We start from the raw sequence: 14,811 nt of genomic DNA on the forward strand, positions 1-14,811 counted from the left end.
ACGAGACAACTCACAAGGAAATTCTTGGTAAATTTTAAAGAGAATGAATATTTACAGCCTATTATTAGCTGCCAGACACTGTGCTAGGCTCTTATGAAATATTTATTACCACCTTCTACATATGGGGAAAGAAGTTCAAAGTGTTTTACATGATGTCATAAAAAAAATTTCATTTCCATACCCCTGAGGGAACCTAGCACAGGGCTCTGCATTTATAACCACATTTTCTTTCACCGAGCTTCAGTTTCCTCATCTATAAAATGGGGTACGTAATACCTACCTTGACAGATTATGGTGACAGCTAAACAAGAAAAGTGAAGTCGTAACCTTTCTGTATCCCCATTTCTAACAGTGCCTGGCACATACTAAATTCTCAGGAAGTCATTTTGGACTCTACGGACAGAGTTATACTCTGTGTCTGTGGTGGCCACAGGCTGCAGAGTTGAGCACTAATCCCGTTTTGAACAGGCTGCAGCATCTTCTGTTCCTTCTCTACTCTCTGCCTCCCTCTAGTTTCTCCTCTGGCCTGGTCTTTGTCTCCTCCCGGAGAGTTCCTTGGTTTTCCCCTTTGCACTCTTGCGTGAGCTGTGCTCTTATCTCTCTGCCTTACCTCCCTGCTCCACGGGGCACAGTAAAGCAGCTGCGTGTTTGTGACAGAGGAATCTCTGAGAATGAAAGCCAGGCCCCCTTCCCGTACGTGTGTATAAGAGGTTATGCCTGTGTTGGAGAGTTTGGTAAAAAGGATCCCATGCTTAGATTCAGAGGAGGGTGTTGAGGACCAGGGCCATAGAGATTTCAGTCCAGGGTTTCTGAATTTAAGTGTAGGTTCTTTTCCCCCCTCCACTCTATGCCCGTTGTCTTGCAAGCCTTTGATCGGGCTGCTTGGCAGTACTTCTAGCTAAAGTTAAACAATTTTCCAATGTGTAGATTGAAAATTTTCAGCACCCTCTGCTGGCTGGTGGAGGGCCCATTTTGAGAACTGAAAATACTTGGACGCACATCTTCAGGCCGTGGCAGCTTCCTGATGGATAAATCATGGTTGCTTACAGACTGGAGAGGGAAACTCTCAAGCCAGCAAGGGGAGGCCTGCCATACTGGAAAGACAGGTGGCAGAGAACAGATTCCACACTGGAGCATAACGATTATATTAGCTGGTGCACACCAGCATCTGACAGGGAAGGGACATGGCTGCTGGGCCGTCGGCAGCAGCCCTGAGTTCTGGGGAAGGGGCTCTGCGACACACATCGGTAGTAGGGACAGGCATGACCAGAGAGGTCTCCCAGCCGCCGCCCGCTGAGTTGAGGGAGCAGGTCTGCGGTCAGTGGCAAAGGGCCCATGTGCAGGCTCCCCTAGAAGCGAGGGGGTTTAAAAAGCTAAGTGTGCCCACTGCTGACACCAACTCAAAATCTAATGTGATTCGAGCCTCCTTATTTCCTTGGTTTTGCTAATGTTGGCAAGACGGATGTTCACTGATTCGGCACCAGCCAGGTCCTGCTAAAGGATCTAGCAATAAAGGACACACCCCTTGTCAAGTCACTGCAGGACAAACCAGGGACATGCTGAACAGCCAGAACCTTGTGTCTTTCTTGGGTCTACACCGGGATCCTAGCACCCACCTGCTAAGGTCCAAACTCTGGTATGGTAAGGTAAGTCCTTCCCTAACTGGCCCCAAAGCATGCCTCCAGTTGCAACTCCTGGTACTTCCTTCCAAGAACCCTATGCTCAGTGTCCAATTTTCCAATGTTCCTTGAACGTTCCAGGCCCATTAACACCTTTGTACCTTTGCACATGCTGTTTCCTTGTGTGAAATGTCTCCTTTCTTCCAACAAACTCCTATTCAACCTTCAAAACCTGGCACAAATGTCACCTCCTTTGTGAAAGCAGGACTAGAATTTCTGTTTATCGGTCACCTCCAGAGTGTCAAGCAGTGCTAGGAGGCCTGCGTACACCGTTTCATATATTCTTAAGGCAATCCTGCCAGGCCAATGCCAATTACTTCCATTTTACAGATATGAAAAGTGAGGCTCAAAGGACCTCAGCAACGTGTCTAAAGTTACACAGCTAGTGAATGGCAAAGCTGGGATTCAATCAGTCAATCAACCAACTAATCAACCAAGAAATATTGGCTGTGCTCCTGTGCATACCAGGTACCCTGGTTACAGTAGAGGAAAAGATGGACAGAATTCCTGTCCTCATGTAGCTTACAGTCTAGAAAGAGAACAGACAATGTTCAAGTATCTATAAGTGCTTCCAAAGTGGGAATTCAGAAGGTTATGGATTTAAATTCACACTGTGTGAGGCTCTGCTGCCTTCGAGGCTTCCTGAGGCAAATTTCTTCACTGTCCCCCGAGCCTCCTTCTGTCACCCACTTGTCACCTCTGATGGTGAACTTCCAGAGCACCGCGCCGTGCCCTAACCATCTGCGTGTCCTTAGTGCACTTCACCGAGAGTGTGCTTACAGCCTCGTGCAATGTAAAGATCAACGGCCAGCAGGCTGGCTGGGGGCCGGCGAGAGGATGAGTGTGCAGACCCAGGGCTCTAGCAGACGAAGCTTTCTCCTTTTACCTGAGAAATATCCATGACAGAATCACAGCTCAGGGGCCGGGCTGAGGTAAGATCGTTGGAGCCCAGCAGAGTGGAGATGACCCCATTCTGATCAATGCGTCTGATCATGGTGCCATCCACAAAGTAGATCAGCCCGGACTTGTCCACCGTGATGCCTGGGGTAGAGAAGCCAAAACAGGGGATTCAGCCTTCGAGGTGGTAACAACACACATACTCATGGAAACCTGCGGGTGGACAGAGCACCTCCCCCTTTATGATTTGATTAGCTTCTTCCAACAACATTCATGCCCTTTCTGAAGACGAGAAGACAGCTGCCCAGAGGCTTGTACGAAGCAGAGATTAGAACCCAGGTGTTCAGATTCTCCAGCCCTCTGGTCCTTCCACCTTGCTGCCTCTGGAGAATTTCACCTATCGTCTCAGCCAGGCACTACAACCTGGACTCATAACTTCTGGGAGTTTGTTAAGCGCTAGAGGTAGTGGCAAGGAGGAACTTTTTCAATGTCAAAACTGTGGATTATTTAAATTAACCTACTTCTGAAGACCTGTAATTATAATAATCAAATCCCTTTTGGGCAACAATTTTTCTTTTCTTCCAAGATAATCATCCTTCACATTTTTCTAGTCTATTACTATTTTATTATTTATTTATTTATTTATTTTTTGGCTGTGCCACGCGGCTTGCAGGATCTCAGTTGCCTGACCAGTGATGGAACCTGGGTACACTGCAGTGGAAGTGTGGAGTCCTTTCCACTGGACCTCCAGGGAGTTTCCTATTACTATTTTAGCTTCATTGGTTATTTCAGAATTATAGAGCCTAAAAAAACAATCCTTTGGATTTGTGTAGGGAAAATTGGTGAATTTAATTTCTAAAAAAAGGCACACTGAAAGGAGAAGTCATAATTATTATTCAACATCACTTCCTCCATTTGCTAGACCGTCCCACCTGCTGACTCTCCCCAGCCAGCTGTGTGACCTCAGGCAAGTCACTGGATGTCCCTGCATTTGTTTTCTCAGCTGTGAAATGAAGGGATTGTTCTAGATCTATATTTCTCACTTTTGGATGTGTGTGACAATCACCTGGGAGCTTGCTAAAATGCACCCCCTAGGTACCTGGTTCAGAGAATCTCAAGTGGAGCCTGAGCATCTATCTGTATTTTTGACAAGCACCTTGGGTAATAATGATACAAATCAAAGTTTGAGGACCACTCTAGTAAATCTTTTTTTTTTTTTTTTTCCGGTATGTGGGCCTCTCACTGTTGTGGCCTCTCCCGCTGCGGAGTACAGGCTCCGTACGTGCAGGCTCAGCGGCCATGGCTCACGGGCTCAGCAGCTCCGCGGCATGTGGGATCTTCCCGGACCGGGGCACGAACCCGTGTCCCCTGCATCGGCAGGTGGACTCTCAACCACCGCGCCACCAGGGAAGCCCAAATCAGTACTTCTTAACCAGTGATATGTATCAGAATCACCTGAAGATTTTTTTTTTTTGATATATACCTGCTTGGTCTCACTCCTGGAAATATTAGTTCATAGGGTGGCTGGGACCGGGACCAAGTCTTGTTTTAAAAACACTCATGGGTGATATTGATACCCCAAGTCGAGAATTCACGACAGGTAGACATGCCCCCTCAAAATGTGAACTGCTCAGGGGTCCTGGGGCTGAGAGGCAGACAGGATGTGCCCCTGGGGAGCACACATTCTAGATGGGGAGGCCTGGGAATGAGAATGGACCCAGGGAGTGACAGAAGCCGGGAAGGTTCACGGGAAAATAAAGGAGATTCAGGTCAGTTTCATTCTGTTCAGTTTTCTCTGGGGCAGGAACTGAAAGAAGGATCAGAAAAAGCTTCACAGAGGTGGAGACACTTGAAGTATAAAGCTTTCCAGTTGTACAACCTCAGGGGAATCACTTTACTTCCAAGCCTCAGTTTCTCCATGGATAAAATGTGGACAATAATGTCTGACCTGTAATAGTTCGCCCTCAATAATTATTAAGGACTTACAATTATGAGAACATGGAACCCACTTCGTGCTTGCTCTCAGGGCCCACGTGTCTATGACCGGCCAGGAGGGTGGAGTTAAGACACCCAAGGGCCTCTGAGTGTGAACACCCACGGGAGCTGTGGTTCTTCCTGCCCCCTCCTCAGGCTGTTCAGGGCTGGAGGCTGATTTCACATGGAGGACCCGGCAGCCTCAAAGCGGGGGAAGAAGCCTTTATTCTGTCCCTACCTAGAACGTAACTTAATTATATTCTTTAAGCACCGAGACAGGAGCTTTCTTGTCTGCCTGGCTATGCTCAGTCTTTCTCTTCCATCTGCTAGGACGGATGAGTGCTACAGGAACAATTGGGTTTCTTGTTTACAAAGTTGGCTGCACAGGCTAATAGAAGCAGTCTGTCCCCTGATTAATTACTTCATTTTGTTCTCCTTTTGCTGTGCTATATAGACGGACATCTTTTCTCCTCCCTGCTGCACAGTGTCTGCACATTGTGGCACCCTTGTCATTTCTATCTGGGTTAATTACAGGCTTTGGGGAGACTTCACTGTCACTGCATCTATGCGTGTGTATGTGTTTGTGAGGGGAGGGTGGAGAACACACGTGTAGAGCAACTGAGAAAAGATTTTGAGAAAATAAAGATTCTCAGAAAAAACTGTTTTAATTCTAAGAGAACAGAAGGTTGCGACCAAAAGGGCTCTCGGGGACCATCTGCCCAATCCTCACATGTACTAACGGGAAACCTGAGGCACAGAGAAGGAGGACACAAGAGCCGGGAGTGGCAGAGCAAAATTGTAATGCAGGGTCCCTAAGTGCAAGCCCAGTGTTCTTTCCACTCCAGGCTACTCTTTCAGTATTAGGAAATCACGATTAGGAAGGAGATTAACCACAGATGTCACAATATTTACCCCGTGGAGTCACCAGCTGACCACTTCACATATGTGGTAGAGACATATGCTATTAAATAATATGATACATTGTATGCTGCACATACAATATAACAATTATAATACGAACTACTCATTTATGGGATGTTTATCACGTGCCTGGTACTACTGTCCTAAGCAAGCATTTACATTCCTGGTAATAGTTAATCTGTACTACAACTGTACAGTGTATTTCTATTTCATAGAGGAGGCAGATGGGGCTCAGAGAGGTTAAGCAACTCACCCAAAGTCACACAGCTATTAGGTGGCAATGTGTGACTTTAAATATAGGACTCCTGAGTGTGAAGTGCACTGTGGCTTTTTGGAGGAGTAAGTCAGCTTTCATTTGAAAACCTACAGCTTTCATTCAAAACCACGCCCTGAAATCTGGCACTATTTAAAAAAAACGATCACTCGTGACATTTTTATAGGACATCATATGAAATATATTAATTCTGACCCTCAGAACAATCCTAGGAGGTGGACACAGAAGATACTATTACTCCTATTTTATTGTTAAGGGCCATGTGGCTTAGACACTATAGGTCATTGGCTTTAGGGCCTGCAACATGGTAAACATACACTGATGGGTGTCTGTTGACAATGATGGCAACTCCTCGAAAAAGCTTCCTCAGTCTCTTGGACACAGGGACCTCCCTTGGCTCTGGACTGCCATGCACAGTTCTTTTTCCTTGCGTCTCAGGGAGCACTTCTCCCCCCTCCCATCTGAGAGATTCACATTCAAGTCTTATTTTTCTGCTACAATGAACTTATTTATGCACGTACATTGCACTGCATGCTCAGTAAATACTTGCTGAATGAGTGAATGGAAAGTGATTGTGGGCATGAAGCGGTCCAACTTTTTGAAGCACTCAGAATTGAAGCTTAGAGTTAACCCATCCTATAGCACATGAACATGTGCAAAGATGATACACTGCCATGTTTTTATCAAACAATAACATGAAAGGTAGCATAAATATCCAGCAGGAGGGTATTGATAACTAAATAATGGGACATCCATTTGGTGGGATAATATATAGCTATTAAAAGCAAGTACACCGAAGACTCTTTAATGACATGGGGAAACATTTGCGATATATCAATTAGGAAAAAAAGTAGGTTGCTAAAACAGGTTGTTTAATGTGATTTCATTTTGTTTGTTTCTGGTGAGCATTACATGCACAAGAACACTTAGAAAAAAGACTAGGGGGTAAGACAGGAAATGTTAACTGGGAAAATTTCTGGCAGGTGGAATTATGACAATTTAAACTTTCCTCCGTAGAGTTCTTAGCGTTTTCCAACATTTTTTTGTAATGATAAACAGATACGTCTTTTGGAAATGGAAAATACCCCAATAAATGTTACTGAGAGTGTTTAAAAGCAAGGCCTTACCCCTGGGGTTGGTCAGCGTGGCTTCCGTGGCTTTTCCACCATCCCCACAGCGAGTGTCATCAAAGGGGAGGCACTGGTCACCTGTCCCCGCCACCACCTCGGAGTTCTTGACGAGGTCCTTCACCACCACGGTGGACTTGATCTTGAAGACCCGCCGGCTGTTGGTGTCCGAAAGGAAGACAGCCCCGCTCGTGGGGTCTGTGGTCAGGTAGTACTTGTGTGCTGGGCTGTGACTGGAAAACAAGGACACGACAGTTGGTGAGCACTTTTCTTCTTTCCTAACAGGCAGCCGGAGATGCATAACTTGAGTCCAAGTAAAAAAAGTCTTATGGGGACAATGTCCTTATTTGGGGTGATGGTTGCCCAATGTTTCTGACCTCTCTGGTTGGCCTAACTATCCCTCCCACCCAACTATGAATGCAAATGCCTCTTGCCAAAGCCCGTGATGCCCAGTGCCATGCCCATACCAGGTGCTCAGTAAGTGTTTTCTTAAGACTATCCGTGAGGCTTACCAGAGGTGGCCGGTAAATCCAGACCAGAAACACGAAAGACTCTGACTTTAAAAAACACTTCAGAACAAAATGACACACCAACACTTCCCCACAGCAGCCCCACCCCCATGTGGGGACTGACGGCTAAGGCCTCGGCCTGGACACCAACCAGTGTCAATACCATCTTCTGTGGACGCTCATGTTACACTTATCAGGAGCCCAGCAGTCTCCCTAGTGCAGACAGACATAAATGAATTGCAGGATTAGTTTGTAATTTGCAGCAATAGCCAAGGAAGAACAAACGGAAGAGAGGAGCAGTGCTGGGGATAGCTCTGATGCTGGAAAACAGCCACAAAGGCAAGGCTGTGCTAACAGAAGAAAGCGAAGCTAGACCACGACTGTATAGAGGGCTTATGGAGACAAGGCACCACCTCTAGGCACTGGGCAGGAAAACTGTGTGGGCTTTGGGGTGAGCTCAGTCTGGGTTCCACGTCTAGCTTTGTTATTTCCTGGTTCTGAAACCTGGGCGAGTTACCTGGCCTCCTGAGCCTCAAGTTTTCTTCATCTGCAAAATGGGGATGTGAACAGCTCCCCTGCTGGTGTATTGGGAACATTATATAAAACCATGTATGAAAAATACTCAGCAGATACATGGCACGTAGTACTTAAGAATCATAATTGTTATTTTAATTATTAGTCATTATGTCTGTTTTTGCATTTGGACAGGACTACAGAGTAGGTATCTCTTATTAAGGCTGAATTTTCCTATCACAAGGTATGATTTACAATTTCTTCCAGGTCTAGGCTGTACTGGAGTCAGACTCATAACTCCTGGGAAGCTAACGATCGGTTCCTGCACGTGGCCTGATCATTCCCAGGGCTTCAGACTACATCTAAATATTGCTAGTCTCTGGGACTCCAAGTCTCTAGAAAATCTTCTGATTCAAAGGAATAAGGAATCTCCTTCTGTTCAGCCTGGACGGCCTGGCACTGGCCATTTTCACCGGACGGTGGGACACACACCATGCTAGGGGATTCGGGGCACAGACTGAGCAGTGTCTAGAGCCCCAGCAAAGTAGGGGCACTCTATACCCCTGCAAGGTACAAGTAAGAGGACCAGAAGAGACTAGAAAGAAGCTATTTTGCATCTCATCAGGCATGCAAGTTTTGGGTCCTTTTGAAAAACAAAATTTTATTTTACAAATTAGTGGGTTTTGAATTACATATGGAGACTGAGGCACTGTAATCTTCAGTGTCAGGTTCTCTGAAGGTCTTAGTCTGATTGTTCCTCATCACACCCATCCCTTGCTTTGGGAGGTGTCTTGGGGACTGGCCAGGCCTCCAGACTCAAGGCTTTCCTTCCTGTTTCCTCTCCCTGAATACGACAAAGATGCCATGCTCTCCTCCAGCTGTCCTGCCTCTCTAGTCCTGACTCGCCTGTCTCATGACCTCCTCAACAAAGGGCAGGTCTCTGCCTGCAGCCCCGGGTCCTCCCCTAGCCATTCCTTCCCGATCTAACCCCAAACCCAACAGGTCACCTCAATGCTTTCCCTTCCAGGACCTTCCAGGACCCTCCATGTCTTACAGGCTCATTCAGACTCCTCAGCCTGGCAGCAGCACACAAGGCCCCTCGTGCCCGGCGGCTGCTCTGTCCTCCCAGCCTCTTTCCTGCCATTTCCTCACAGACCCCCTGTGCTCAGTCCCTCAAATGCGCCATCACGCCCTTTGCCCCTGCTCTTCCTGTTCTGGGGAATACCCCGTGCCCCCTCTTTCTTAGCCTGCTGAACTGCTACTCATTCTTCAGGTGTCAGCTCAAATGGTACCTCTGCTGGGAAACCTTCCCTGACTTCTCTTCCCTGAGATTCGTATCTGTTCACATCTGGGTTACAGGACACTTAACATAATGCTGTGGCTATTTATTTTTGTGTCTGTCTCCCAAATACTTGGTGGGAAGAGACGGGGTTTTATTCTTTTCTGTATCTCCAATGTTCAGCTTGGTGCCTTCTAGCCCACAGCAGCCATTAAGTGGACGGACTCTCCATTTTTAGTTTATTTAAACAGGATTTTCAATCAAATTACTTAGCTTTTTTTTTTTTACTTCTCCTTTGGGGGTGGTGGTAACAGGAGAGAGGTCCTGTTTATCTTGAAATGTCCCCTGTGACTAGTCCTATAATGCAACACAGATTTAATCTTCCCAGATGGCACTGATTCTGGCTAAATAAAATGCAGTGACCTTAGATCCTACTCTGCAATGCTGGGGCAGCCTTGATCTTTCTGCTTCCTGATGACGGCTGGAGGAGGGGGTGATTCCTTCATTTCTTCGCGTATCACACTCATGATAAATGGTTGCTATCCACCTTGGCAGAAAATAGGTCCTTGAGGGAGTCTGGTGGGGGGGCCCTGTCCACTTAGATTAGCCCCCGCCCGAGGTTTCAGCTGATGTCTTTCTGCACTGCCCTGGGGAAGTACCACTTAGGTGACGTTTCTCAGGTCCGTGAATTCCAGAAGAGGGTGGCATGGTCAGGATTGTCCTGTGGCCCCCTCTTTTGTGCTCAAGGACAAATGTGTGGTTGGGGGGGGTCAGTTAAGTGCAGGGGAGAAAGCACTAGCTTTGAACTGAGAGGATGTGGGTTCTCCCGTGGGCAAGTCACCTAAATCGTCCAAGCGGTAGGTCCCTCAGGGTCGAATGATGGCATCTCTGCTCTGCTTTGCTCACAGGATTGTCATTAGGAGCGAATGAAATTATCCAGCTCAACGGCCCTTTCCAGTTGGCAGAGAGCTCTTGGATAATCTTCAGCTCACTTCTTCCTCAGGACACCCGCACCGGGAGCAGCGCCTGGACCTCTCCCAGGAGCAGCGCAACCAGAGCTGCCCGCTGCTGGTACGGAAGCATCTGCTACTACCTCCAGGTGCCAATTTGTCCCAGACACTGTGCTAGCATTTTATATGCACAACCTCATTTTCGTCACAGCTACCACAGAAGGCAGGTGCTTTTTATTTATTTATTAAAAAAAAAAACTTTTAGAAATGAGATGAGAGAGGTGAAGTGACTTGAGCAATGCCAGAAACTGCTAAGTGGCATGATGGATTTCCATCTCTGATGTGCTGGACATTGAAGTCTGTGTTCTTTCTACTTCCCCACACTGCTTCTCAGGGCCCAGAAAGCTCCACTGCCTTTCTCTCCAGGGCACCTGCTCATCTCTTGGGATTTAGCTCCAGCATCACCTCATCTGGAACACCTACCATTCCTGGATTCCTGGGACCCTGCTTTTCCCTCTTTCTTTTGTTGTGGTCCCACGAGACCCTCAGCAGATTATACTTTTAGTACTTCTGGCACCTTAAGACCCTTTTCTGCTTAGTTGTCTGCCTCCTCAAGGACATCTTGGCCTCCTCAAGGGCAGGGCCTGGCTTCAAGTCCCTGGTGCTTAGCACCGGGCTGGTGCAGAGCTAGTGTTCCAGAAAGGCCTGCTGAATTTATGAATCAGTGAGTGAAGGATGGTCCACCTGTCTGGGATTAGAGACAGGAAACATCCACCGCTAAGGGTCTTAGGGTGATGGTTCTGAATATGGCTACACATCAGGTTCACCTGGAAAGCTTTTTTAAAAAGCCTCACCCATCACATCCGAAGGGCCTGGGCATCTGTCCCTTTAACATCAATCACTCCAGTGATTCTGAGGCACAGCTGGATTTGGAAACCATGGCTTTAGGAGCAGTGCTTTTCAAGCTTTAATGTACCCATGAATCATGCTAAAATGAAGACTTCAGTTCAGCAGTTCTGGGTGTGGCCTGAGAGCCTGCATTTCTAACAAGCTCTCAGAGGATGCCGATGCTGCTTATCTGTACTTGGAGGAGCAGGGCATTACTTAGAATACTCTGCAAGCCATAAATGCATGAGACGGGAGATGGCCTAACCCTGAGACCCCACGCCTGGTTCTGTGGACAGGGACCGCATCTGATCCGATTCTGATCCCCAGTATCCTGAGGAGGGCTGCGTATAGAATACGGTCATTCTTTTCTACTTCCTTAAACATAAGCCTGGTATCTCTGGAAGCTACGAAAACCTTAGAGGCTATAAGGTAGCAATGCTGAAGTTACTGAGCTACAGTGAAGCCTCACTCTGCCCTCTTTCTGGACAATGTAGGGAATTTCCTAGTAGGAGCTGTGAGCCCAGAAGTCTCTTGGGATGAAAGGCAAGCTAGCAGCGTCCTTTGCCCACATCATGTAGCAGCCCTGGCAGAACCTGATTCACTGGTTCTCAGAACAAGTGGGAAGAGCTTGAGCACTGGAACCACACAGACATGGTTTTCAAATACCAGCTCCACAACCCACTTGGTAGGTGACCTTGGGCAAATTACTTCATTACTCTGAGCCTCAGTTTTTTCATCTCAGAAATGGGGATAATCACATCTATTTCAAAGGGCTACTTCAGGACAAAATTCTATAAAGAATGCAAATCTTTGAGCACAGTGCCTGCTCTATTAAAAAATAAAAATGCCCAATTAAGGGCAGCTGGTCACCTTACGAAACCTCCAGAACATTTATGTTACTGCACAATGGAAAAGACAAGTATGTCATACTTAATACTGTCTGTCTAACCTATTTTCCTAGGCAATTAAGGTCTCTCTCAGAGTTAACATAATCTGTGTAGCTGGGTTTGATGGAGAACTGAGTTCAAATGTACTTCTGAACAACAGGCTTCAGACATTCCTCCGTGACGCTAGGGGAGAGATCTGGGAAGAGGTGAGGATCCTTGTTCCCTGAAGGGACGCAGGGAGGAAGATGCCCAAAGGACCAGGGTGGGGGTCTCTGTGCTGAGCATGTCCAGTATGGTAGGCTGAACTGAGGCTGTAAAGGTCAAAGAAAGAGACACACACCCACAGGCTAAGGGCACCAGCCTGGAGCCAAATGCTATCCCTGGAAGCAGCTGGAACAGTAAATGCTAACGGACGAAGAGGACACAATTTTAGAATTTCTTTAATCTACTTCTGGCATTTACTGATGGGAACACTAAGGCTCTGAGAGAGGAAGGGATTTACCAATATCCAGGTACCAGTTAAAATCAGAGCCGGAGCCCTGGTCTTCTCCCTCCTGATTGTCTTTAGAAAACTGGAAGGCAGAAAAAAATTCGGTTTTTCCCTTCCGCTTCGGTTCACTTTCTAAATAGGTTTTGGCACGTGAGAGAACAATGAATTGAGAGAGGACAGGAATCCAGCCCTGAAATCGTACCATGGATACATCAAAAGACTGCTTAAAAGTCAGAAACAAAAGGTACCAAAAACACAACTCTCTCAATTTATAGATGATGCAATTGGAAACCAGAAAAGCTAAGTGACCACCCCAAGGCCGCATGAATACACAGCAAAGCTGGACAAGGGCCCTGGCTCCTAACTCTTCCCGGCTAGGTCCCCCTGTACCCCGGCTGTGTCCCAGGCAGTTACCACCACTGACTGGAGGTTTTAATGATAAATGCTAGGTTTTCATCCAAGATTTTCATATGAAATGTACTGTGTTTTCTACAAAACTGAACTTGAGGGCACATATCAATTCATAGTTCAGTATCATCCACACAGAGACCTTTGGAAATCTCTTTTCTATTTCAGTGTCAGGAAAAAATATTCCTCTGCTTAGAAGTGGGCATATTTTCCCACTTCTGATGATGTAAACCATGAAAACAATTTTGTTTCCCTGTTTAATCTGGCTTCCAGGAAGCTCAGAGTCTTATTTGATGTGTAATCACATTTATGTGTTTCCTCCTTTTTTCTCTTATTCCCAAACTCTACTTAATTTACTTTAATACATGTGTCTTTGGTTGTAAGAGGACTGAATTCCTTTTTGGGGAAAAATGGAGACATAATCATCATCATATAATTGTTCTGATGATGATAATAATAGTAATAATAGTAATAATAATAATAAATCATTAGTGCTCCTCTCTCCAAGAGACATGTTATTATCCTCAAATTAGAAACTAATGATCAGACAGATGAAATAAGTTTTTCAAGGTCACACAGTTGGGGAGCTTCAGTTTTCTCATCTGTAAATTGGGTGTATCATGAATACCTACTTCACAGGGTGGTCTGGGGGTGAACTGCTATAATCCATGTAAAACACAACCCTCTCTCTGCGACACATTAAATGCTCTCTACATATTATTATTAGTATCTTAAAAGACTATATATGATTGTTACATTAATACTATATCTAATTATATCTATATAGTTATTAATTACATTAATAACTATATAGACATGGACATAAACATTATTGTATTTCTGGGTCTGCCTGACTCTTTCTACCATCCTTATCCCAAGTAAGCACCATCCCATGTGCCACTCTGATCTGAGCCACACATGAATAACTGAGAGTCACCTAGGCAGCAGTGTGAGCCACATCCCCATCTGCCATGGCTACTTTCAAGTCACCCAGATGTGTGTGAGGCTTGGGGACTCTGAGGTGACCACTACTCAGGAGTCAGACGAGCGTCACAATGACAGGGGATGCTGACAGGCAGACATTCCTCCCGGTGTGTCTGACGAGGACCACTTCTGCCTGCCGCAGGGTCACTGTGAGCCTACACGACACATCTACTCTGTGACAAAGTTCCTGTTTGGGGGTTGCTCCCTTTGGGTGGTCTGTATGGTCTGGAAATTCCCCCATTCTCTCCTTGCTGGCAGACCTTCTGGAGAGGTCCCCTAGCAACCCAGCCTCCAAAGCCAAGGCACCTGGAATGCCCACAGAAATATAAATCTGAAGCCTGTCTTCCAGGATCTTTGCCTGAATGAGACATTCTCAGGACTTCCCACTGTGACCCTCCAAGTCACTCAACACAGTCAGGATAACGTCATCATTCATTCTGAGGATAAGCAGACCGGGGTGTTCAAATTACTATGCCAAGGTTAAAATTTCCCCCTATTACTCGGTCTGTCATGTCCACAAACGACCAGAGTAAGTGCTGCACTTTGGTAGAGATGAAAGGAGTTCAGGCTCTCCCAACCCACCCCCACCATTATTAATGACTTTCTCTCACTGTAGCTGATTTACCCCCAACCCGATCCAATCACACAGGATTCGTTTGCCATTGAGCGATCTCAAATTGACAGGTGCGGCTTACCATACAGCATGCAACAAGGCAGGGGAGAGACAGGAAATTCTCCAGTGGTTGGCTTACCTATGTCTGAAATCTTTATTTCTGACAGAAGACAGGAGAGCAGGGAATAGAAGAAAGAATGAAGTGTTAGCAGCACGGTTAGAAGCACTATTAGCAGCCTGAAAACGTGACAGCAATGGTCCTGTACGATACTGTAATAAATAAAGACTTAGCAGCTCCGACTCTGATATATTTCATATTGGCTATTACTTGTCAGTGAGCTCACTTATCAGCAGCTACGTATCACAGAAGAGGCATGGTTTCACCTGCGTCAACACTGCTGACTTACGGGAAGAGGAT

The 14,811-nt window shown here is 46.3% G+C and overlaps 1 protein-coding gene across 1 annotated transcript in view; it reads right to left on the minus strand.

Moving 5' to 3' along the window:
- TENM4 (teneurin transmembrane protein 4) overlaps nt 1-14,811 on the minus strand; it is a 385,973-nt gene that overhangs the window by 47,730 nt on the left and 323,432 nt on the right. Inside the window, exons 20-21 of the mRNA XM_060160128.1 lie at nt 6,873-7,105; nt 2,566-2,720 (exon numbers count right to left, since the gene is read on the minus strand). Coding sequence (XP_060016111.1) covers nt 2,566-2,720; nt 6,873-7,105 — 388 coding nt within the window. The remainder of the gene's footprint in view (nt 1-2,565; nt 2,721-6,872; nt 7,106-14,811) is intronic.

This window comes from Lagenorhynchus albirostris, chromosome 9, assembly GCF_949774975.1.
Source record: "Lagenorhynchus albirostris chromosome 9, mLagAlb1.1, whole genome shotgun sequence".
NCBI classification, from domain to species: Eukaryota; Metazoa; Chordata; class Mammalia; order Artiodactyla; family Delphinidae; genus Lagenorhynchus; species Lagenorhynchus albirostris.